The sequence below is a fragment of the Colius striatus genome, chromosome Z, assembly GCF_028858725.1.
Source record: "Colius striatus isolate bColStr4 chromosome Z, bColStr4.1.hap1, whole genome shotgun sequence".
NCBI classification, from domain to species: domain Eukaryota; kingdom Metazoa; phylum Chordata; class Aves; order Coliiformes; family Coliidae; genus Colius; species Colius striatus.
Window position 1 is genome coordinate 58114988 of NC_084790.1, and position 25949 is coordinate 58140936.

Genomic DNA, 25949 nt, shown 5'->3' on the forward strand with positions numbered 1-25949 from the left:
GGCTCCATTTTTTTCCAGAAGTTGTACAAACTACAAAAGTTCAAAGCCACAATGCTCTCTCTGTTCTTACAATAACTGTAACCATCATTCTCGTTATTCAAATCACATAACTAAGATCATTTACTTGCTGTGAAGCATCAGGTAAAATTACATGCAACTATGGGAAGCATTTAACAGTGCCTCAATAAAAAAATAAACTTTGAACAGCTACTCTTCTAAGTGTTTGTTACTGAAGCCAAGCCATGTACAGGTGTAAAAAGGTCACTTATTCCTCTTTTTAAATGCTGGGATTTTAAAAGAATCCTAGGAATATGTTATGTCTAGTTGTCACTGAATTTAGTGACATAACTGATAACAGAATTAGTTGATTATTAATCTCCTGTGTATTTTATACCATTTAAAGGTACTCCTTGATCTCTAGTGAGACATAAAGACTAAATTAGCTTCTTATGTATTTGCTGTCTTAATTTCAGGAGACCCATTATTCTCTCCTTAGGCCTTGATAGCTTCTCGCAACACCTCAGCCTAGATAATTATATAAAGAGAGGAATATGCCCAGCATGGTGTGTTTAAACTTGAGATCAGGCCTTTTCAGTGGATATTGTTTTGATAAATTTCAGCTGAAGGTTCTTTACGCACAACTAGAATACAGTGTCAAATTCAGCACTTAATGGCACAAGTACAAAATGTGATTTATTCCTCTGAAGTGAGAATCCATTCCAATGCATCACAACAGGCACTTCTACATGCTCTTAAAACCACAACGTGTTTCATCATCCTTCACCCTCCATTATTCTGACCTTGGTTCTACTTAAGTACCAGATATGAGCACATGCAAACCTCAACAGTTTAGAGGCGAATAAACCACATCATCAGTGCAAATATAAATGTTCTTTGTTGAACTATGCTGTATAAGAACACACAGAAACCAAAGGATATTAAACATAAGATTAGTAATAAAATAATTGCAAAGTCCAAGTTGGATTTGTTATAAGAAATCACTTTTTATACATTAGTTGGCAAGGTGTTTTAGAAATATAACAGCATCTGATTATGGTACATTTTCCTGGCCATAACATGCTAAATACAGCTGCTAGGCATGTGTATTAGAGCCGATATAAATCAATCTTCAATCAGCTCTCTTTTAACATGTATTTTCTTTCAATTTTCGCTATCAAGTGGTGTGCTAGGACTTAAAAGCTATAATATTATTTTTCACCACACTAAACATTTGAATTATATGAACAGGACAGAATTTTTTATAGTATTTCCTACATAGACAATACTAAATGAAACTGAAGCTTTGTCCTGTAGCTAGGCTACTCCATTATTCCTCGTCCTAAAAAAGAAAAGTCTCTTGTCAGAAAGATCATAATCACCTTTTGCATAACACAACTATATAAGTTTATCCTTGCTTGCTTAAACTAAAGACTTAGCTTTGGTCTTGTATACATTATAATTTCTACTATTACCAAAGGAGGTTATAGCATCATAGGTAAATACTCAGTTTTGCTCAGTTTCAGTCCATTATTCAAAATTCCTATGGGACATGAGCAAGTGAGGTCAAGACTCTAAAGAGCATTAAGACTAGAGTTCTAAGTAAGGCCCAGTACAGCACATAGCAGTTAAAAAAAAAAAAAAGCCATAGTTCTTGTTCGAACTCTTACCCACAGATCACTCAACATAGACATCATGTACTAAATACTGCATCAGTGACACATTGTGTCATGGAGGAATGTGCTTCTTCTGCAGCATCTGGAAGATAAACCTTCTCTGCAGCTCTACTGAGACCTGACTTAAGTGCATGATTACAAATAATCCTCACACATTTATATTTCCACTGTTATCAAGTTGGGAGAAAAAAAAAAATCCAGAAGAAAGCTAAGAATCTTCATCAATCAGACTTTCTAACAAACAAGTTTAGAAGAAAATGAGAGAAGCTGTAAATATGTGTGCATATGCTGGTGACTTCAGGGCACCAAAACACTGCAGAGTATTTTAAGTCTGTGATCATATGCCTGTTCCCTGCCTGAGTGCAAAAAGGCTCATCCTAAAGCAGACAAAGTGTAACAAGTACAGAGTGTTAACATTGGCATTGGAAGGCTGAACTGAAGAAAACAAAGTTCTCTTTTACTATGCCTACAGTCAGCATTGTTATCCACAGACTGCTACACGATACTTCGTACTAAACTTTCAGAAAATCACCTTCTAAGGAAGTTCATTGTTTACTTTTTATTTCTATCCCAAATAATCCATAAAATACTATCTGTTAAAACACTGCACAAGAACAAGAGACCAGAGACTACTTCATGCTCCACTCTGAGTCTGTAGTTCCAGTTCTAATTCTTATGTAGTGTGAAATACTATTTGAAACGCAAGTTACAGAAGTTTTACTGGCAATTGTTTTCACCACCTTTCATCAGAAAATTAAGTGGTTCTATTTGATTGCTATAATCCAATAATCAGATTAAACCAAAATAACCCTAAACTAAACATGAAAATAAATACCCAAAGAGGTATTAAAAGCATTGTCTGAAAAGATGATAAACATAATTTTATTTTTGCTGCCTACTGCTTATATATATATATATATGTATAAGTGGTCAAGTTATGTATAAAAGGACAAGTAAATAGAGAAGTCAGTTGGTTGCATATGCTATTTTCTGTTGACAGAGACAGAATTATCTTCTGTACTTTAGCTACAGGCAATAGAACACATTTTAAAACAAGCATGCTGCATTTTCAGTTGATTCACTGTCTCAGGTATCTAAATTTCACACCTACATGTGTGAAATTATTGTAATCTAATGTTATACAATAATGCATTTACGCATTTGCAATAGGCACAAATCCAAACCAGTAAAGACAGAAGACTTTTGATCAGGTTTCCACTTTGAAAGGCCTACTATGTTTATTTAGCTAATATTTTAAAATCCTTATTTCACCTGTAAGTATGCCACTGTGTTACAGATTTATATGCAATTAAATGACTCGGTTGCAGTTGCAGAAGAAAGCTGTGTTCTCTGTCATCTAAGAACAGTAACTATAGCACTTAGATTATACTGACTGTTTAATTAGAAACTTTCAGTTACTCATTTACTGAAGATGCATTGTTCACTTATTTCTTTTGTTTTATTTTTGGGTTTTTTTTCTTCAGTGGGTGTTATGGTCAGAGAATCACATACAGGAGCATAGTTACTATTAATTTACCACGCAGAAGTAAATACACTGGCACTAATTAAAATCTGGAAACTGACAAGTTTTGCAATAATTAATGAAAGAACAGTTACTGGGTGTATACTTAAATAAAATCAAGTATATTGTCATTTTTAAGAACAAACAGCTAGAAGAATCTGCATATATAATGAACTGGCAAACTCAATTTGATACTGCTCTTCACATGCTAGCCTGAAAAGAAAAATGCATACAGTCATAAAGGTATTTCAATTTTACAACACGTTTTTGTTAGAAAGTAGTAATTATAATATGCATGTTTTCTTAACATTTCCACGTTTAAAAGAAGATTCACTTTTTTATGCACAATCAACTTGCATTAATAAAAGTTATTCCAATTATTAGGAAAGTAAATAAAATTGTGCAATTTTAAAAATTTTAGTTGGAATTCAAGACCAGAGAATACCAACAATGGTGTTAGTCTTCAAATATTAAAAGAATGGTTCAAAAAATGAAAACACAATCCTTTGTCCAGAATTATGACAGGGAAGATGGGAAACAATCAGTTATGTCAAGAATTATTTTGGGTAGACATCAGCAAAAGTATTCCCAGTCTTTTCCCACCAGGAAAAACATCTTGTGAAAGTTACAGTCTCCCTCAGTGCAAGGTGGGTTTCTGGTTTTTTAAAAAAAACCAAAACAGACAGGTTAAACAAGTCTATCAGGAACACAGGACTGCTGATTCTGCTATAGGGCAAGAATACAGAATATATGCTTTCTTGACTTTCTCTAGTAGTCCTGCTTTTCCATGACTGAAAAGTATCCCCCGTAACCACTTGAGTGAATGGGACCTGCAAAGACTTTGTATCTGTAGCCCTCCTTATCTGACAGTATAAAAAAATATTGTTCCCAACATGAAATTAAACATGAATTGTTTGCTCTGAAACACAAATTTCAGGACATGGTATGCCAAACATGGGTAAGGTTATCTGCAGACATTGCACTTTTGTTCCAGGGGCAAAAGAGGTTTCAAGTGTACTGCAGAAAACTGAACCTTGCAAAAAAGTAGGAATTATCACTAGTTCCACTGCTAAAACCATCATCTGTTTTCATATAAAAAAATAAAGTGTTCGCATTAAACTTTATTGCACCATCAACTTTTGTTTTAAATATCCCCCATTCAAGTCAAATATTAAATTATCTTTATCAAACAAAATATAAGGTCTTCTTTAAAGTATCAAGTAGATATAGTATATGCGCTACACAGAAAAAGAATAGTCTAAAGGAATGACATGCATCAAATCAGAGATGAAAGAAAACAATCACTATGTTGTTTCTTTTCCAGGATTAAAAAAAGATTGCAAAAAGATTGTGTAGGCTACTGTATGCACTGTATGCATGAAATGCACCCCTCCTCATTCAAGGTGTTGAAGCAGGTGACACCTTCAAACTGTCAAGTGCTGCGTGGATTCTGAAGTGCAACCTGGACTCCATAGAGTATTCTTTGTAGTTGTTTCTGCAAGTAACAAAGTTTTTTTAAGAATTACATTCTTGGCCTGGACTGTTTCTACTTCATAAATGCAAAGAAGTACCAAAGTTAACAGCCTTCATTCCTTCAACAGAGAGCAGAGGCTAATACATAGGTGAGTTATGAGACATTTAAAGCTACATCCACAAACTAAGAAGAGACTTAAGCAAGCACTAACAATTAAAAGTCCTGATAAAATGAATACATGTCTTAGTGTCACTTCAACTTATTTTGATCCTTTCAACAACCCTCCCAAATACTGAAGTTTGCTGGAAAAAGATAAGCTACAGGAAAAAAAAAAAATGCTGTTAACTGAAAGTGTATGTTCAGCTTCAAAACACAATTCAGCCAGAGCAATTAAACATAGGGAAATCACATTAAGTAATCCAAACAACAACAACAAAGCAAAAAACTACTGTTTCTGAAAAAGGTTTCAGGAGATTTTTTTTTCTAACTCACATTTACAATGCTACTGCATGACTGGTATGCTTCTCTATACACACAAACTGCAAATTCCATCCCATACAACAGTCTACAAATGATGAAGCAAACATTCTGCTCTACAGTAAATTTAGCTCTCTACTGCTCTGCTGTGATAGTATGTGAAAGGAAAAAAGGAGGTGGTCAGAAGTGTACTGGCTTTTAAACTGCTCACACTAACACCTTTACTGCAGCAAATGTTAAGCCCCACAGCTGCTCTCTGGGACAGAGGCAGTACTGATCCTCTCCAGCTCCACCTCATGCATGCAGTGGAGCCTCAGCATCTCTGAAGCCTAAATGAAAAGGAGACATTTTCCCTTCATACTATGTCTTAATTGTTAATGTCTATCCCACTGTGTCTGAAGGACAGCGTTTCTTGGAAGTGTAAAACTAATCTGCATTGGACGACTTTTCCAAGTCAAGAATATAGATTTATAAACACCTGTATTTTGCAAAGGGGTTGGCAGAAGACAAAAACAACAGATACATGCCTTCATTGCTAAAGTTACTCAGTTACTTCTAATCTACAGATTGATGCAAATAAAAAAGAGTTCACTTACTTTGCTGCTTCTATGTATCTTATTGCTTTTTCTCTCTCATCCTGTTCTTTGTGCAGAAGGCCCAGTTCATACAAGGTGAACGGCACCAAATAACTATCATATTTTATTAGCTTCTCACTGCAAAACCAGAAAAAAACCCAGATACGGTTAATTATAACCTTTCCTCAAGTGATCAGTTAACTTCTAAATACAGTCACTGCTTGTAAAAGTACATGGCCAGAGAAAACACAGGAACCCTTTTTACTAGTTAACTCTGTGCACACTAATTACAGCTGTAAAAAGCAGACATAAAATACCGCCAACATAACCTTCTAGGAGCAAAAATTTATTCTTTCTTGCTTCCTATTTGTGATACCTTACCCAAGCTATTATGGACACAAGTCCAAGACCTTTTTGTGTGACTTACAGTTAAAAAAAAAACCCAAAACAACCATCCAAAAATATAACTTAGGATAAAAACACCGTTCATTAGGTCAGGCAAAACAATACAAACACTTCTTCCCCACACACATCCCTAGTTTGGCTGAACGAACCACCAGAGAAGTAAGGAAATTAAACTTTTCCTCAATACAAGAAATTCTCAGAATCACTGTGTCTGGAAGGCACCTCTGGAGACCATCTAGCCCAATCTCCTGCTCAAAACAAGGTCAACAGCAATAATCTATCCAGGACTACATGCACCTAATTTTCAAATATCTCCAAGAATAGAGACTCCACAGTCTCTCCGGACAACTTGTGCCACAGTTTGACAAAACTTGAGAAAAAAAAAATCATTCTCCTTATGTTTAAACTGTATTTCCTGCATTTCTGTTCAAGCCCATTACCTCTTCATCTGTCACTGGGCACCACAGAGAGAACTTGGTATCTTTCTCTCTCTCCTTTCCTCCCTCCAACCTTTTTAGGTCTTCTCGAGACTGAAGACTTCCCACTCTCAGCTTCTTTTTATGACAGATCCTTTCACCATCCTTGGGGTCCTTTGTTAAGATTCACTTATGTCCATTTCTCTGCTACACCAGTGAGTCCAGGACTAGACATAGTATTCTAGATGTGGCCTCACCAATGCTAAGAGAGCAGGAAGGATCACCACCCTCAACTTGCTTATTGACACTCCTCCTAATGTACTCAAGGACATAGCCACCTTTTTTGCAAAGGCATGTTGCTAGCTTGTGGTCAGCTTGGGGTCGATTGTGGTGTTCAGGATGCCATGGGCATTTTGTGACAATCTGCTCCCCAAACAATCAGCTACCAGCCTGATGGGATAATAATCCTGCATAGGGTTATTCCTACCCAGAGGTATGGACTGGCACTTCACTTTGTTGAATTCATAAAGTTGCTCTCAGCCCATTTCTCCAGCCTGTCCAGGTTTCTCTGAATGGTAATACACCCATCTGACTCATCAATGACTCCTCCTACTTTTTATCATCTGCACATTTGCTGAAGTTGCATTCCAGCCCATCATCCATCCAGGTCTTTAATGAGGATGTTAAAAACTGCTGTCCCCATCAATGAACTTTGCATTATTCTACTGATGATTGGCCACCAGTTGACTTTGTGCTGCTGATGACAGCCTTCTGAATCCAGTAGCCAGTTTTCAGTCCACCATATTACCCAATTATCTAGTTAAGACTTCATCAGTTTGTGATGATATTGTAGGAGACAGTGTTAAAAATCATTCTGCGTTCAAGATAAAAGAACATCTACTGCTGTCTCCTCATCTACTGAGCTAGCCATCTAGTCATAGAAGACTGTAAGGACCACTGAGTATGTCTTCCCCTTCATAAATCCATGCTGATTCCTGATCACTTTCATACTTTTAGAAATGGTTTCTACAATTAGAAAGTTTCCAGAACACTACCTTGACAGGGACTGATGAGATGCTGACTGACCTACAGTTTCCCAGATCCTTCATCTTGAAGACAAGAGTGACATTTTCTTTCTTGTGACTCTCAGGAGCTTCTAACTGTCATGATGTTTCAAAGGTAATGGAGTGTCACAAGGACAGTGGGCATCTCTCTCAGCACTCGTGGGTACATGTCAATGATCTATATACTTGAGTATATCCAGTTGCCAGGGACATGCGTAGGCTTCACTTACTCACACTTTTCCTAATCTGATCCTACTCCATCAAGGGTAATTCTTGCCCTTTCCAGACTTTCCCACAGATTTCATGAATCTGGAACTCCTGAAAGCTGATCTTGCCACTTCAGAATGAGATGGCATTGCATATCCTGTCCTTTATCTTTCACAATCAAATCTTTGATTCTTATTTGGATAGAGCAACATCAACCAATGTTGCAGAACAAAAAAGTTCACAAGGAGCACTCGAAAAGCTGGCAGCATTTTGAGAGCAACACTTCTAAGGCAGCACCTCACACAAGACAAGCCTTGATGCACTAAAAGTGTGTCTGAGTGAGGAGACTGCTTATGTGATAAAAAGCCTTAGTGTACTTAAGCAGGCCAAGCAAGGTAGAGAGTAAAGCTGAACATAATGTAGATACATAATTTACCAAGAAACTTCTCCCAATGCAAAACATCCACTTTAAAAAAGAGTGCTGTCTAAAGATTTTTGAGATATCTCAGCTCTAAAAGCTTCCACTCTGTCAACTACTTTTGGAGAGAGATTTTTAGAAACAGCACTCCTTTAACTAGTAATGAATAAAAACCCACTACCCTGTAACTCGGAAAGTGCTTAACTAAACTCATGCAGGATCTTAGAAATGGTAGAAGGAGGTGAGAAAATTATAACAGGCAATAGAATTGTATGTAAAGAATTTGCCTTAAATACCATTTTTTCACATTATTAGAATATATTATTAGAAAAATTGCATGTGTAAACAATCCTTTTTCAGCATGATACTCTAGAAAATTCTGAAAAGTTTATAACTACAATCAGTACGTGTCTCAGTGTTATAGAAAGAAAAGTTATTAGAGTTGATATGGATCTAACACCTAATGCATTTATTAATCCATAACAAATGAAATTCAAATTTGCAACTGAAACAAGGAACAATTACAACAACAATTTCTCATCTAGACAGAGAAGCACCATCTACTGAAGTTGGATATCCTGTTATTTTTCAGGATTTATATGTGAATTATCTTTACCAATATTGACGGTTCTCCAAATACAAAAGTACTCATTCCAAGTGTATCTAGATAAATGCATTACTCATCGATTTATTTAGTCTACAACATCACATTTATATAAACCTATACAATATTAAATTGCTACAGAAAAATATTAGCAAACGTTTGTGGTTCTTCAACTGCTTTCAAAAGTGTTATAATTCCAGCTCTTTAACAGGATGTTGAAGTTTAATTATTCAGAATTTCAGCATGATGGCTAAGGCAGTATCAGAAATTTCACTCAAAGCTACAAAATATGAAGGCTAAAAGTCTGTTTATGTTAACTTTTACCTTTGAATTACTTTATTGAAACAGAGTTCGGCTTGCATGAGTCTTCCCAAATGTTTCAGGCAGAGGCCCTTTAGTAACTGCAACATACATGCATCATCCATGTAATATTCATTGTGATCTAAAAGTAAAAGTAAGATATATCAAACAATTTGGAGACATCATGAAAAGGAAAATTAGGTTTTCATTAGGGAACATGTATTCAAACTCAAGATCTCCCTTCACACATACAGCCTTCAGCCAGTATTTTGAATACCAACTACTGAAGAAGATATGCGCATGACATCTGTATCTTTCTCTTTAAAACACAGGCTAAGATGAAATAAGAATAAACTGAAACATCTAGATATTCCCCAGTCTTCTGTATCTGGAATAGAGTACAAAGCAGGTATAAACTGGCATCAGCTAAAGGTTTTTGTACTTGTGAAATCTAAAACAGGAACCAAAACCTACAGGGAGACTGAAGTCTCTGTTGCACTACATTTACAGCTCCCCCATTAGCAGATCTCCAGCAACATCAGTAACATGAAAAGTGCAAGAATACACTACAACTATGTCCTCCAGAACCTTTTAGAAGCATTACTTTGCTGCACAAATTCAAGAAACCATGTTTATCAGCATTCTCATCCCCACTAGAGATTAAGAAGCTTCACTAGTAGTGTGTAACACGCAAAATTCAGGAAAGTTTGATTTTCCATAGGACTTAAAATATCAGAGGAAAGAGCTTCTGTGAAGTGAGTTAGAAATTTAACCTTAACAAGCATGGTCCATTTGTTTGTTGCCTTGGCTTATAGCATTTGCTGGGTACAGGGAAGGAAAGGAGAGGCAAGAAAACACATATGGATAGACAGATGGCAGCACATAGATTAACAATTCAGGAAGCAAAACACTCTCTCTTCAGATAGTGTTGTTTACAACTAATTACCAGTTCTCTAAGGTCACGTTAATTTTTTTTTCTTAATAGTCTGCCAAAAAAAAAAAATCCTACATAAACAGTTCTGAGACATGCAAGACTAAAGAATCTTAAGATTCAGCAAAATGCATTGCCACCACATTCAGGCTTACTTCTGTGTTTAAACCCAGAAAGTCTCAATAAGTAATAACTGACAGACTGCACTTTTAGTGACGGGGAGAAGCACAGTGGGTGAGTATTTTGCATTTCCCCTAGCCTGCTTTGCTAGGCTAAGGTACTGTATTCAGGTGACTGTCTCCTAAAGGACTCATTCATTGAAATTACTGAGGGCAAGCACTGATGACAGTAAAAGCTGTTACAATTTTAATACCTCCCTGTTATTTCCCACAGCAAGAAAAGCTATTATGCCAAAACACTGACAGTGAACAGCCATAAATGCACAGGCCAATTTAACAGACATCCTTGCAATAACTGTAGGAGAACCATCTTCCTGCAGTCCTCCACACCAGAGGAAATATCATTAAGGCGATCATAAAACACACAATAAATTATTTTTTCTTGAAGCTATAAATTCATTTTCCATATCTTGGAGGTGACACAGCTGTGGAAAAATAAGATTTCCAGAAATCCTAAGAAAAAAAAAAATAATTTCTAACATCTTTCATGTGTTCCTTCTACTATATTTTCAGCTTTATACAACAAAAAATCACTTTCAGTCCTTGACAGATTCCTTGCTGTGCCTGTTCACTCGAAGTGAATGAAATACCAACAGCTTCCCTTAAGAAGTCTCAATCCCTAAACAACTTTTGTGCATAATGAACACACTACTTTACAGTACCTTAACAGTCCTCTAAAGCCATCTCCTACTGAAAGCTGTCTCTGAAAATAACATGTATCCTTGCCACAATAGGCTAATAACCATAATCACTTTCTTTGGGTCTCAATTCAGCAGCAATTCAGGTAATCAAGAGTCCTTATCTTGTCTGAGTCCATACCTTTAAAAGCAAATCAGGCTCACAGATATGAAGTCCAGAATAAAACTACATTTGACTACACTATTAGTAAAAAAGACACTGAGAGCACAGAACCCAAATATGCTTCCAGATTACATCTTACTTCTAAATTGCATATTTACATAAGAAAAACATACTGGTTTTATTTCTGTTCCTTGTATTTTGGTACCTTGTGCATCTCCATTTATGAATTTGACAGGAAATTTACTTCGCTGTTACATCCAATTAGCAATTCTAATGCAAGCCTCTGCATGATACAGTACCAGATTTCCAACAGCTTCTGCCAGAGCCCTCCATACAGAACTCATGGGAACATCAATTCAACTGTATGTCTGGCATATTGCTGCATTTCAGTTTTAACATGACAACAAAAGAAAGGAAAAACACTTGAGGCTTAAGAGGCACACCACTTATTCTGCAGAAATGTGAAGTACAACAGAAAAGAATGAAGCAATCCAATTAAGTCTTGGGCTTGCAAGTTACTCTTATTTAATTTATGACACCATCCAGATTTTACCACTATGCATTTCTTGTATGTCCATGTGTAATTTCTAACACATCTGATGCATCGGGGTTGGTCTCTTCTCCCAAGTAACAAGTGGTAAGAAAAGAGGAAATGGCCTCAAGTTGCACTAGGGGAGGTTTAGATTGGATATTAGGAAGAACTTTTTCCACTGAGAGGGTTGTTAAGACACTGAAAGGGGCTGCCCAAGAAGGTGGTGGAGTCCTCATCCCTAGAGATATTTAAAAGACAAGGTGCTGAGGGACGTGGTTTAGTGACGGGCTTGGCAGCATGAGGTTAGCGGTTGGACTTGATCTTAAAGATCTTTTCCAATCAAAATTATTCCATACTTCTACCCCAGTTTAGAGGCAAGTAATAATGGGATGTACTTTCACATTTCACAATTCATTTTTTAATCATGTGGCAAAACTAACTTTGCTAAATTACTGATAAGCATGATTAAACTCTTTGTTCAACAGAAATTATTTTTAGTGATATTCAAAAAAGTTTCATGTGTTAAAAGACAGTGTGTATTCATTCTACAAGAAATCAGAAGTCTCCCAAGAATTTCACATGATTATGACAGCACTCACTTGACAAAACCTGATAAAGCCGAGTACTTCTGCAGTAAACTGTTGTAACTTAAGTCTCCTGAGGAGTAAGATGTGAACTGATTGTATAAGCATTACCTTGAACATCTATGCTTCAAATACATCAAGACCTAACACCATGGCCAAGGTTTATTTATAGCTTTTTTAATTATTATTTTATAACTATCAAGTGTGGTTTATTTTTCCAGAAAGTAAAAAAAGCAGACTCATGCATGGTACTTCATTATTTCCTCTCAGACATACTCTGATTAGTTAGAATAGTGATGTGTACTCTGTAGTAAATTGTGGTGCAAACTAGTTTAGACAAAGTATTTTTCAGACATTTAAGAAATTAGCACATTATGCTCCAAGGATGCTCTCCAAGACTGGAATGTCTTCATAAGAATCAGTGAAGTTCTGTAACTAATCTTAGAATCACAGAGTCATAGAATGGTAGGGGTTGCATATCCTTGAGTTTTCTGCATTCTTTTGCAGTACCAATAGAGCTGGATATAGAACATATTGAAGAACCACTGCTCACTTTCACCTAGCTCCAGAATTTCCACACTCAGATTCAACAGCACATTGCCATAGTCAACACTTGCCTCACAGAACATTAGTACACAGAAGCAAAGAAAAATATCAGTATTTCACTTACTAGTTTCATTTTCTAGAGTGGTTTCTTCATTTTCAATTGTTACCAGTAAGTTTTCAGTGAGGTCTGTTCTTTTGCCCACAATTGCAAAGCCATTCCAGACATACATCATTTCCTGACAAAATCACAATAGACAGGACAAAGTCATGGAATTGCATAAAACTTTAACTAAAAAATATCCCTTGGAAGGCTGTTATGGAACATTTTAAGTACACTAAAGCACTGCCTACGAAAACTTGTTTTAAACAGTATGAAAGGTTTAAAAGCCAAAACATTTACTGTTGAGAAGCCTATGAATAAAAGTATTTGTGTGATTTCAAACAGAACTTCAAAACTTGCAGTCACAACAGCCTCATGCAACAGTACAGGCTTGAGGCTCTCCTGCAAAAAAATGACCTGGGGGTGTTGATCAACAACCAGATTAATATGAGCGAGCAGTGTGCCCAGGTGGCCAAGACCACCAATGGCATCCTGGCTTGTATCAGAAATAGTGTGACCTGCAGAGTAAAGGAAGTGATTATGTCCTCCTGTACTCGGCACTGGTGAGACCACACCTCAAGTGCTATGTTCAGTTTTGGGCCCCTCACTACAAGACAGACAATGAAGCTGGTAATAGTTTTAGAGCACAGGCCTAACAAGAGCAGCTGAGGAAGCTGGAGGTGTTTAGCCTGGAGAAAACTGTAATTACACCTTTGAAACACGAAGCCTGATGTAATTCTGAAGTTGACAAAATACATTGCGATACAAAATACAAATACACAGAATTACTTCCACTTATGTTTGTGCTGTAACTACGTGGGTTTTCAGAAGAAGAAAAAAACTGCTTTTAGCAAAGTCTGAAGTAGTATTATTGACATTACTAACTACTTGATGCTAGATTCACTTTGGTTTTGTAGTGCTGTTTAATTTATATCTACTGAAGTAACACCATACACTATGTTTATTTTTGCCTAACATATAATGGAAAATTTATTAAATTAAAATATACAGGACTTGACAGTAAAATCACATTCTCACAATTGAATAGCACCGTGCTGCACAAGCCCAAGACAACTTAATTACCTAGGTCTTTATACGTAATTGAGTATATAATGAATTTTAAACTGAAATTCCTTCTCAAATTATGTTTTTATTTTCAATTGTTGCCAAATCATCCACATAAAAAAATTCTTGCATACACATACATTGTTACACACATATTCTTACACATATACAAAGCTGTGCACATATAAAGAGAGTGTACACTACTAATGCCTCTATTTTAAAGCCTGGGAAATCAAAACAGCATTAGTGAAGTATCATTAACTTCATTTTACTCAGATTCAATACATATAAAAAAAATGAAACAAAACATCACTTCCGATTTTCACCAGAAGAACAGAAAGTGAAGTGTTCCTTAACTTCTTAACGAGTTAGGAGGATGAGGACTGAAATCCTGCCAAACTAAAGAACATCAACACATGCTGGAACGCCATGCAGGTTTCAAGCTGAAAGGAGGCTTTCAGCCTCATGGGGCAACAGCAATAGGTCTCTGTATGTCTGAACTTTCATGTGAAAAATCTGTCTCTGGTTTTGGCCTGCTAGTTGTTGGTTGCATGACCCAGCCCCTAGTACATTTCATAATTCTGCATTGCAGAATTGCAGTAATAAAAAAATAATTTAGAAAATGCAGACATAAACTACCTGATAATATTGTTCTTACTCTTCATAATGAATTATACTTATTCTTTTTCTATTTGCAAACGACGAAAAGAAGGCAAGTATATATACCAAGGCAGGTAATATCAGCTTCACTGGTTGAGAACTTGCATAGCGTCGAGCTTTCCTTACTGCAAACTTCTCAGTTGGGATAGACTTTCCAGCAATTCTCTGTTTCAGACCATCGACTTGTCTACAAAGAGGGAATACGGAAAATACGTTGCTTTTCATCAATTTTTATTTCTTCTTACTTCACTTAGTAAGATTTGCTGTCTGCCTCTGAAGTGTTAACTAAACCTTAAATTGCTTCACACCACTTAGGTCACAGTTGTAGGACATTTGCTGATAAAAGCAAAAAGAAAAACTGAAAAGTTGATGGTTGTTAAGTAGGAAGCAAGTCACACAAGACACTCAAGTCAAAAACTTCTACATAAGGGGAAAGACATAGCACACAGATTAGCTTTTTAAATGTTTACCTGAATAAAGATACAATGTCCTCACCAGTCCTTTTCAAGTCATCCTCAGAAAGCATACATAAAATGGCTGCCTTCTGGAACACATATATTGCCTATTTCAAAAAGAAACAGTAGCATGTTACCATACCTACTTTGCTGTATTTACTCAATACACTAACGACTGGTATCTTTCACCCCACTTTCTGCCACAAGTATTTCCAGTAATTCTCAGGCAGGTGGAACTACAGAAATTTAGCTTCTCCTTTGTCACACAATTTATGCTGTAATTTTATTTCCAACATTTATTAATATTCTAAGTAAGTCAGTCAGAATGCTAAAGCTGTGTCCTGCAAGGAACAGGACAATTTACTATGCAAATCACTGATGAAGAGATGAACTTAAATAACATAACTATTCTAAAGTCCATTACTGTTATTTTATGTGCAGAGACCCGCCCGAAAAAAAAAATACAAAAAACAAAACAGAAGAAAATATTTGAGTAGTTAGTCAAGGAGAATTCAATAACTGGACTTTGAAGAGAAAAATGAAACAGTCATATTTCTACCGAAGACATTTGCACTTCACATTGAATATACTATTCCTCTTCTGTCCAGAATTGGATGTGTCCCCTTTTCCACCAAGTATAACAAAAGTCTAGAAGGGAACACATAAAAGTGATATACCAAAAATTATTTGTATATTGCGCTCAGTTCATACTTTGAGAATCATTTTTACAAGGAAGAGGTAACATCCCACTTTTCTCATGAGACTCCATCTCCAGAAGCCTTCTCATTTTATGTTGCTAAGCATCTACCGAGCAGCTGTGCTAACTAACAAATACAGCTTCTTCAGCCAAGTTTTGTTAGTGAGTGTTAGAACTTGGTTTGAGATAGTGTTAGAACTTGGTTTGAGATGGAAGCTAAAGATGTTCTTCTCTCTCTTCTTTATCATAACTCTGGTAAGCACGTATGTTTTTAGAGGGGCTGAACCATTGTCAGTTACAGCTCTGGTGCCTCAGAATCCAAAACAAAAATTCCTCCTTAACCACACATCTAAAGCTACCATTTTGGTACCACTGTGCTTTTGCTTATAGGTTTCAGAGGAAAGCAAAAATTACACTTATTGTGAAAACTGAAATGCAGGTTTAACTTTGGAGAGGTTACTGGTGTATCATGTCCACCTGCCCATTTACCTTAGACCACCTGCTCTCTTTGCTGAGCAGGTCTGCATACCGATATGCTTGAAGCCAGTTTTGCTGGAAGGTGTAGCACCACATGAGCTCCCAGTAACAGAGATGATGAATCTGTTTCCACTCTTGTTGGGCAGCTATGCATTCCTGGAACCTCAACTGCGCCTACAATGCAGTTAAAGAATGGCAAAAACTGGCTAAGTTGCAGATCCATTCCAGAGACACGTCTAATTACAGAGGAAATTCCTCCCTAGCATCCAAGTGGAGTATCTATGACCAGCAAAATGAGATAAATCACAGAATCATAAAACGGCAGAGGTTGGAAGGGACCTTTAGAGATCATCTAGTCCAACTCCCGTGCCAAAGCAGGTCCACCTAGATTAGGTCACACAGGAACGTCTCCAGGCAGATCTTGAAGATCTCCAAGAAGGAGACTCCACCACCTCCATGGGCAGCCTGTGCCACTGCTACTTCACCCTCACAGTGAAATAGATTTTTTCTTATGTTTAAATGGAACTTTTTGTGTTCCAGCTTCATCCCATTACCCCTTGTCCTGTTGCTAGATACCATGACAAAAAGTGATGCTCCAACCTCCTGACATCCACCCTTTAGATATTTGTAAATGTTACTAAGATGTCCCGTCAGTCTCCTCTTTTCTAGACTAAACAGCCCCAGTTCATGCAGCCTTTTCTTACATGAAAGATGTTCCAGTCCCCTGATCATCTTGGTGGCCCTGCACTGGACCCTCTACAGAATTTCTCTGTCCCTCTTGAGCTGAGGAGCCCAGAACTGGGCTCAGGACTCCAGATGAGGTCTCACCAGGGCAGAGTATGCTGGGAGCAGAACCTCTCTGGACCTGCTGACCACAATTCTCTTGATGCATCCCAGGATGCCATTGGCCTTCTTGGCCACAACAGCACATTGCTGACTCATAGTTAGTTTACTGTCAATCAGGACTCCCAGGTCTCTCTCTGCAGAGCTGCTCCTCAGCAGTTCAACCCCCAGCCTGTACTGGTGCATGGGGTTGTTCCTTCCCAGATGCAAGACTCTGCAGTTGTCCTTGTTGAACCTCATGAGGTCCCTCTCTGCCCAACTCTCAAGCCGGTCGAGATCCTGCTGAATGGCAGCACAGCCTTCAGAGGAATCAGCCAGTCCTCCCAGTTTGGTGTCATCAGTGAACTTGCTGAGGGTACACTCTGTCCCCTCATCCAGGTCGTTGTTGAAGATGTTGAACAAGACTGGACCCAGAACTGACTCCTGTGGATCTCCACTGGCCACAGGCCTCCAATTCAACTCTGTACCATTGATCACCACCCTCTGGGCTCTGTCATTCAGTCAGCTCTCGATGCACCTCACCGTCCACTCATTCAAGCCACACTGCCTGAGCTTTCTGATGAGGATGTTATGGGAGACAGTGTCAAAAGCCTTGCTGAAGTCAAGGTAGATGACATTCACTGCTCTCCCTTCATCTGGCCAGCCAGTTACTTCCCTTTCAGTCTCACAGAGAGAGAGAGTTGTAATAAATATCAACAACAAACATGAAAAGGAGTAGAAGTATAACTATCAGTCAAAATAAATAAGTTACTTAGATCAATTAGGTACTTTTTTCCGCAAGCTGAACAATGAACAAATAAAAACCTTGAAAATGAAAAATATTACTTACCGTTTCAAAATTTCCTTTCAGTATATCTATTCTGGCAGCATAAAATAGAATAATGGAACCCTTGAAAAGAGATGAGAAAAATATCCAGTTACTACTGTAAGTTTATAGAAGTACTTTGCTGTTATAAAACTGACTGAGAATACACACATTGGGAAACTTCTGGAGATAGGGTTCGAGGAGGCTGTCTGCTTCCTGAAGGTTGGCTTCCCCTGTACCTAGAAAATATAATAAACCAACCTCAGTGCACTTAATCTATGAAACTTCTATTTAGATTTTTGTTTCTAAATCACATTATGGCTTGAATATATTAATATGACTGCTTTTATACAAAAGCAGAATTATGTCATCATATTGTGTTTCCATAAAAACAAATTCTTGTCCTGAAAGTACTAAGTGCTTTTAAGATAGCAAATGTCAGTAAGTAGAAACAGAACAGAATATATTAATATTATTTAAACTCTTCCGTTACAGATCCTAGTTATATTTTTTAATTCCTTTAATTGCTTTAGCAAGTTAGGAAAACATTCTTCAGCTGCCTCCTTTCCCAATATTGAGTTCAGTAATGAAGTACAGGTGATACCGAAAGAAATGAAGTTCTCCTTAATTTCCTGATGAGCCTGAGGGACAAGGAGTAAAATACTTCCAAACTAAAGAACATAAAATTTTAAGTCAAAGACGTATACAGAACTCATGGTGATTTTTAGCCCCCTATGGCAAAAGCAATTAATTTTCTACATGTTTGAACTTCCAAGTAAATCATTTAGGAGTACTTTCTGGAAATAGTTTTTGCAGTATCTGTTATTAATTTATGGCTAAAGACTTTTTTTAACTTTAAAGTGTTTTGTTACATTTTGCTGTTTCATGTTGAGATAGTCCTGCATATGGAGCAAGACATTGGTATAATGCTATCTATATTTGCTGTTTCTGCAGACATAGCTTTGTCAGAGATATTCATTTCGGATCACGATCAAGCATACAGCAATCTCCTGTTACAAAGCTAATTGGCCATGGTTTTGAAATTCAGCTAAAAAAAAAAAAATCACAATATCTATCATAATGTGCAGCATAACTGAACAGCTACACAGTGGGTCTCACCAAGGATTAAGGAGACGTAAGTATGATAAACCAACAGGGTGAAAGTACACAGAATGGCCCTCAAACTGCTGCCAGATGCGCCTTCCCATAGTTGACAGAGGCCCAACTCCTAAGAAACATCACAAACACATGCAAAATTAACTATCAGTATACAGAGTTACTATTAATAGTTTCTGGCTCCCCCAAATCTAGTTCTCCTGTCAGATACAAGTATCTTGTAATTCAGCACTTTATTATCATCTCAGATTGAGCACAAATTTCTACCACAACAGTCCTGCCACAGCTGATAGCACTCAGCAATAAGATTAAGCTAAAATCAAATAAAATTACACATGCATTTTAGTGCTCTGGTGAAAATGGAACACTGCACAGACCATGCAGACAAACAGGCCTACATCCCTTCCCCACTATTTTCTGGCTATAAGCCTTTCAGAATAACATCCTTAAATATCTGTTTGGTGAGAATCTCTCTCAATTGTTCTAGTGCTACTTGCTGACAGGAGTCTTCCTTCAGAAATCCCTGGCTGTCCTCACAGAATCTTAAGGGTTGTAAGGGACGTGGAAAGAATGTCTTCTCCAACCCCCATGCCAGAGCAGGACCTCATAGAGTAGTTCACACAGGAACTTGTCCAGTTGGGTTTTAAATGTCTCCAGAGAAGGGCAGCCCATTCCTCAATTCCCTTCTTAACATGTAAATATTCTTCCTGCTCTCCTCAGTGTATTATACGGACAGCTTGAATTGTCCAGATGAGCACAGAGCTTGCCTGCTCAAAAGCAGTGGCCCTTCAGAAATGTATTAGACATTAACTTCTAGATGGTAGATGTGCCAATGAGAGATAGTCAATCTTCAAGCACCACTTTCTCCAAACCCAGGATCACTGTGTCCCAGTGCACAAGAAAGGAGGAAAAGGAGGTAGGAGGCCTCCATGGATGAGCAAGGATCTGTTGGGACAACTCAGGCAGAAAGCAGCCATCTAGGAGAGGTGGAAACAGGGGCTGGCTTCTTGGGAAGAGTATAGGAACATTGCCAGGGCATGCAGAGGTGCAACTAGGAAGGCTAGAGTCCTTCTAGAATTCAATTTAGCCAGGGATGTTAAGGACAGCAATAAGGCATTTTTCAAGTACATCAGCAGCAGAAGGATGGCCAGAGGGAATGTGAGCCCGCTGCTAAACACAGAGGGTGCCCTGGTGTCTGAGGATGCAGAGAAGGCCAAAGTACTGAATGCCTTCTTTGCTTCAGTCTTTATGGCCAAGGCTGACCCTTGGTAAGCCCAGTCTGGCAAGGATAACAGGATGGCCAGGACAGCAGAGGACTTGCCCTGGGTGGAAGAGGAAGAGGTTAAAGACTTGTTGGCCAAGCTTAAGGCTCATAAGTCAACGGGTCCTGATGGGATGCATCCTAGAGTGCTGAGGGAGCTGATGTGATTGCTAAGCCTCTCTCTATTCTTTTTGAGCAATCTTGGAGGACAGACGAGGTGCCTGAGGACTGGAGAAAGGCCAATGTCATGCCAGTCTTCAAAAAGGGCAGGAAGGACGACCCAGGAAACTACAGGCCAGTCAGCCTCATCTCCATCCCTGGAAAGGTGATGGAACAACTCATCCTGAATGTTATCACTGAATATATGAAGGGTAAGATGGTTATCAAGGAGAGTCAACATGGCTTCACCAAGAGGAAATCCTGTTTGACTAACCTGATATCCTTCTATGAGTGCATAACCAGCTGGCTAGATGAGGGGAGAGCAGTGGATGTCATCTACCTTGACTTCATCAAGGCTTTGGACATTGTCTCCTACAACATCATCATGAGAAAGCTCAGGCAGTGTGGCTTGGATGAGTGGATAGTGAGGTCGATCAAGAGCTGGCTGAATGACAGAGCCCAGAGGGTGGTGATCAATGGCACAGAGTCGAGTTGGAGGCCTCTGGCCAGTGGAGTTCCACAGGGATCGATTCTGGGTCCAGTCTTGTTCAACATCTTCATCAATGACCTGGATGAGGGGACAGAGTGTACCCTCAGCAAGTTGGCTGATGACACCAAACTGGGAGCACTGGCTGATTCCTCTGAAGGCTGTGCTGCCATTGAGCAGGATTAAGAGTTGGGCAGAGAGGAACCTCATGTGGTTCAACAAGGACAACTGCAGAGTCCTGCATCTGGGAAGGAACAACCCCATGCACCAGTACAGGCTGGGGGTTGAACTGCTGAAGAGCAGCTCTGCAGAGAGAGACCTGGGAGTCCTGATTGATAATAAACTAAATATGAGCCAGCAATGTGCCCTCGTGGCCAAGAAGGCCAATGGCATCCTGGGATGCATCAAGAGAACTGTGGCCAGCAGGTCGAGAGAGGTTCTGCTCCCAGCATACTCTGCCCTGGTGAGACCTCATCTGGAGTACTGTGTCCAGTTCTGGGCTCCTCAGCTCAAGAGGGACAGGGAACTGCTGGAGAGAGTCCAGCGCAGGGCCACCAAGATGATCAGGGGTATAGAACATCTTTCATACAAGTAAAGACTGCGGGAACTGGGGCTGTTTAGTCTGGAGAAGAGGAGACTGAGGGGAGATCTTATTAACATTTACAAATATCTAAAGGGTGGGTGTCAGGAGGTTGGGACATCCCTCTTTCTATAGTAGCTAGCAACAGGACAAGGGGTAATGGGATGAAGCTGGAACACAAAAAGTTCCACTTAAACATAAGAAAAAACTATTTCACCGTGAGGGAAATAGAGCAGTGGCACAGGCTGCCCCGGGTGGGTTGTGGAGTCTCCTTCCTTGGAGGTCTTCACGACTCGCCTGGACATGTTCCTATGCGACCCGATCTAGGTGGACCTGCTTCTGCAGAGGGGTTGGACTAGATGATCTCTAAAGGTCCCTTCCAACCCCTACCATTCTATGATTCTATGATTAACAGTTTTACCTCAAACAGTTTTGACTTTATCAGAGTTTCATTGCATAGCAACTTCTATCACCTTTTCAGTGAGAGTAAAAATGTGTATTATGGAAGAGCTTCATCACAAACCAGGTCTTTCACAGAAGAAAAAGAATGAACAAGTCTCTACTGAAATCTAATTTTACATAAGCAGAATCGTATTTGTGGACAAACTAACAGCAATAAGACCACATGGTGACTCTATGTCACTAATAACTTCAAGTTTAGTTACTTGTGATTCTGTGGGTTGCTTTGTTTGGTTGTTTTTTTTAAATTTACTATGGGTGCCAAAAAGGGTTTTAAAGGGCTCTAAGATACTTACAAAATCATATAAGTGAGGACATAACACAAAAGGACACAAAATCATAGAAATAAGGACAGATTTATAAAAACAAGGCTTTGATTAAAAATATATTCCTCTGAAACTGGGACTCCACAGAGACATATGATATCCAGAAATTTCTTCTCCCAAACAAATGGGTTGGGATTAGGGGTGGAAAAAATGTAGAACTGTGACTCTCCCTTCAGTTTCTGACTGCATAGGCTAGAAAACTGATATTCTCTCTTTAAGGATCAGCAAAAAGGAAACAAAATTGCAATCTGAAAAATCCCCTTGAAGCAGACTGGTAAATTCCTGTGCTTGTTCAAGTTCAGGATATCACTATATGTGCTTTTATGCCTGCATCATCTAGCCCATTTTTTATCTTTTTAACAACATTGAAATACTGATAAACAATACAGATCATTCCACTTTTAGCATGAAATACATAACATTAAATCCATCCAGTCTTTATCTGAGAAATCCGGAAAAAAAACAAACATTAGATCCAATACCCTATTGCCAGAAAATCCAATGAATTCCAAAAGTCGAAGGATTCTTCCTGGTAAAAGTGACAGCATCTGAAATATATTTCAAACAAAAATAAAATAAATTAAAACTTAAATACAGGGTCTATTTTTTAAATAAGTAACATCACTACAAACTTGAGCCAAAAATGCTAGTTACCAAGTTAAATACCATTACACATTAGTGAAAAAATAAAATACAGAAAAACGCAAAAACAGGCATGTGTGACCAACAATACACAATCAGTCTGTAGCTTCAGAGAAATTGAATTTGGAAATTGAATTTTGGCCATTTGAAATGAAAGCATTATTTATTTTGGTAGCACTCAATTTACTATTTTTATCTTCCTTTACTCCCAAATCAAAGGACACAATGGTATCACAGAAGTTCTACTTACTCTTACTACGGGAACACTGAATTAGCAGACCAGCAACCATATTTGGTTTAGAAATACTAGCTATTGTTAGTATCCTTTAGCTTTCTATTACATGCACTTTTTGTTCCTCTTGAAACTGTACTCTCCCCATCCTATCCAACAGAGAACTTTTAAAGATCATAACCACCTTTTCAACAAGCACTACAAGAAGGCCTATTGGAAGGTCAGATTTTTGAAAGCTCCATTCACCTTAATACATTCTGCCCAGCAGAGACTTTTTCTTTAAAGCTGCCCACTGATGAGACCTCATAAAGAACAGGAAAGGTCAGACCACTTATGAACACAGACATCTACCAGCTTCTACACAGACATCTACCAGAGAGACCTGAGTTCTTCTGGCCCCATGCAGAATTGGCCAGCTCCACTTTGGAATTATACAAACCAGCAGAAATCAATTCTCACTGTTGCCATGACAGATGTGAAAAGGCAACTGTAGTAACTTGTACTTGTGAAAGTACTTGTGGATGTACCCAGTTTTCTTTTGCACACAGTGAACTACTACTCATTCTGAATTTGTAATTACCTATGTCAATCTACAGTATGCCACTGAAGGAAGAGAATGGTATACATGATGGTGTTAAAATAAATACAGACACTCCAGGTATCCTGTAACCAACAGTATAAGCATCTTAAAAATTCCTAGTACACATAGGTAGATGTAGCTGCTTTTCCTTGTAGGAAATAAATGCATTAATCAGCCCAAGAGAATTAAACACAATTCAGAATAAATTACTAGAAAGATCTTAGAAGGTATGCATGCAAAAAAACCCCGCAGTTTTCATATTGCATAAGTTCTTCAAAAGTCTGTATCTCTTGTTTTGGGAATGTGTAATTTTAAAAAGGATTACAGTACTGTAGTTGCAAAGAAAGAATCCTATAGAATTATTTCTATGGCTTTCTGTAGTCTGAAGAAGTCATACCAAATTGAATGCTCCAATTCCAAGTTTTACTCCTCCTTCAAACTGGTAGTAGGTTTCATTTTTGCTTTTGTTCCCCTGAGTCATCTGTAGCACCTGATGACATTCTCTTTTCATGTAGGGGAAAAAGAGAGAACAGGAAAAATTATTTAGAAATTATATTAAGTATAACTATTGTGATGGCAATAAAAGTATTTATTTTTATTTTAGAGGTATTAATGCACTCCATCTGTTTATATCAGCATTGAATTAAAGTGTTTTCTAATGACTTACTTGTATATTTGATAACTTGTCCTAATTTTGAGGCCACCTTTGATGAAGTTGATCATATTTTCATCCTAGAAGAATAAAAAAGATTGTATAAATATATGCACCAACTATTAAACACATAAATATATCTGAAATGTCTTTATGTATAACTTAATCATCATTGAAAATATTAAAAATAGGTTTCAGTTATTAGGCTCATCTCTAAGACTGAAGTTAACGTTTAAGTTAAGTTGCCAGGGAAACATTTCTCTGGTGCATGTTAAAAGTTTTAAAACAGGGGTGAAAAAAATTCAGAGTGAGTTTTAACTGAATTTCCAGTGCATATAAATGAAACAAGAATGTTCCCCACCAGATGGTGCTGTAGGAACTTTTAATAAAGTTTTGAAATACCAATTCTGACCTACACAAGGAAGCCCAGACCCTGGCAGAAGAAAAACCAAAGAATGCTCTGAACAGATGAATTCCCACTGCTGATCAACAGTAATCACATGTACCACCCAATTTACATGTTACTAACCTCTAGAAAGAAATCAAAGTAAAGTCACAATGTACTAGACATAAAAAACAAATTCCTCAACAGCAAGACAATCAGCAGATCCACAGGACAGAAGTTTTACTGTTTGAATTCAAACAGAAGGGAACGTGTTCAGGTATTTTAGAAATGCACATTCAAACACAGACAGAATATATAATGTGGAAAATGAAAAAGCACCAAAAAAGCCTTAGAATCATCAACCAAAGGAAATTCTGGCTTCCACAAAAAGGTTGTAATTTCAAAAGCCCTCAACTGTTTTGTCTGCAAGACTGAACACCCAAACCAAGTGTTTTAGTACAGGTATTCTTGCTACCTCTTTCTGAACAGGTACTTTTTCATTGTCTTCATCATCCTCAGATAAATTGTCAGTCAGGGATGAAGAATACAGGACATGACAGCAGTCAGCAGGGTAAGGTATATAACCAACAACAATTATCTCTCACATGATGGACTGCACTGTGCTTTTTTTTTCATTTTATACAGTCCTAAGCTCATCTTCAACAATTGTTTAAAAATTCTCATCACACTTATACAACTCCACCTACAGGATAAAAAATAAGTTGCTTCCACTTGATTAGCAAAGGAGAAATTAAGTTATAGGAAAGACAGGCACTCCACTAACAACATTTTCTAACTCTTCTGGCCAAAGTACTGTATTAAGTGGTTTAAAAAGCTTTGCCAAATTAACCTCTGCTCTCAGTACCTTTGTGCCTCACTTTTTCCTCACAATTTACTTCTGAAAGGATTATCTAAAATATATTAATTAAATGTTTGTAAAACACTCACTTGTGTAGAAAAGTTATGACTAACAACTCCTGGAGCCAAATTTCACATAGAATTTGAAAACACTGTTGCACTAAGTCTCTGAATGACAAGCTAAACAAGAAGCACTAGACAGTATTAAACATAATATCTTTCTGAGAACTGAATTACTACCTCAGCAACATTAAGGCATGCTCATTTTATAATCATTCATTACTATATTGTTCCTGACACCATGTCAATGGTGTCATGTTTTGGAGAATGTCATGCTCATGGAGAGTGATACTGGATTGGAGACAAGGGCACATCAGATGGAAGTTTTGGTACTCGGGAAAC

General features: G+C 37.8%; 1 protein-coding gene across 1 annotated transcript in view; it reads right to left on the bottom strand.

Moving 5' to 3' along the window:
* Positions 1–330: 330 nt before the first annotated feature.
* Positions 331–25949, bottom strand: part of TTC39B (tetratricopeptide repeat domain 39B) — an 89070-nt gene continuing 63451 nt past the window's right edge. Inside the window, exons 7-19 of the mRNA XM_062018143.1 lie at positions 24320–24384; positions 24050–24155; positions 22681–22746; positions 18930–19038; positions 17982–18049; positions 17835–17894; positions 16175–16336; positions 15004–15095; positions 14600–14720; positions 12833–12944; positions 9160–9277; positions 5743–5859; positions 331–4690 (exon numbers count right to left, since the gene is read on the bottom strand). Coding sequence (XP_061874127.1) covers positions 4594–4690; positions 5743–5859; positions 9160–9277; positions 12833–12944; positions 14600–14720; positions 15004–15095; positions 16175–16336; positions 17835–17894; positions 17982–18049; positions 18930–19038; positions 22681–22746; positions 24050–24155; positions 24320–24384 — 1293 coding nt within the window. The 3' untranslated portion in view covers positions 331–4593. The remainder of the gene's footprint in view (positions 4691–5742; positions 5860–9159; positions 9278–12832; positions 12945–14599; positions 14721–15003; positions 15096–16174; positions 16337–17834; positions 17895–17981; positions 18050–18929; positions 19039–22680; positions 22747–24049; positions 24156–24319; positions 24385–25949) is intronic.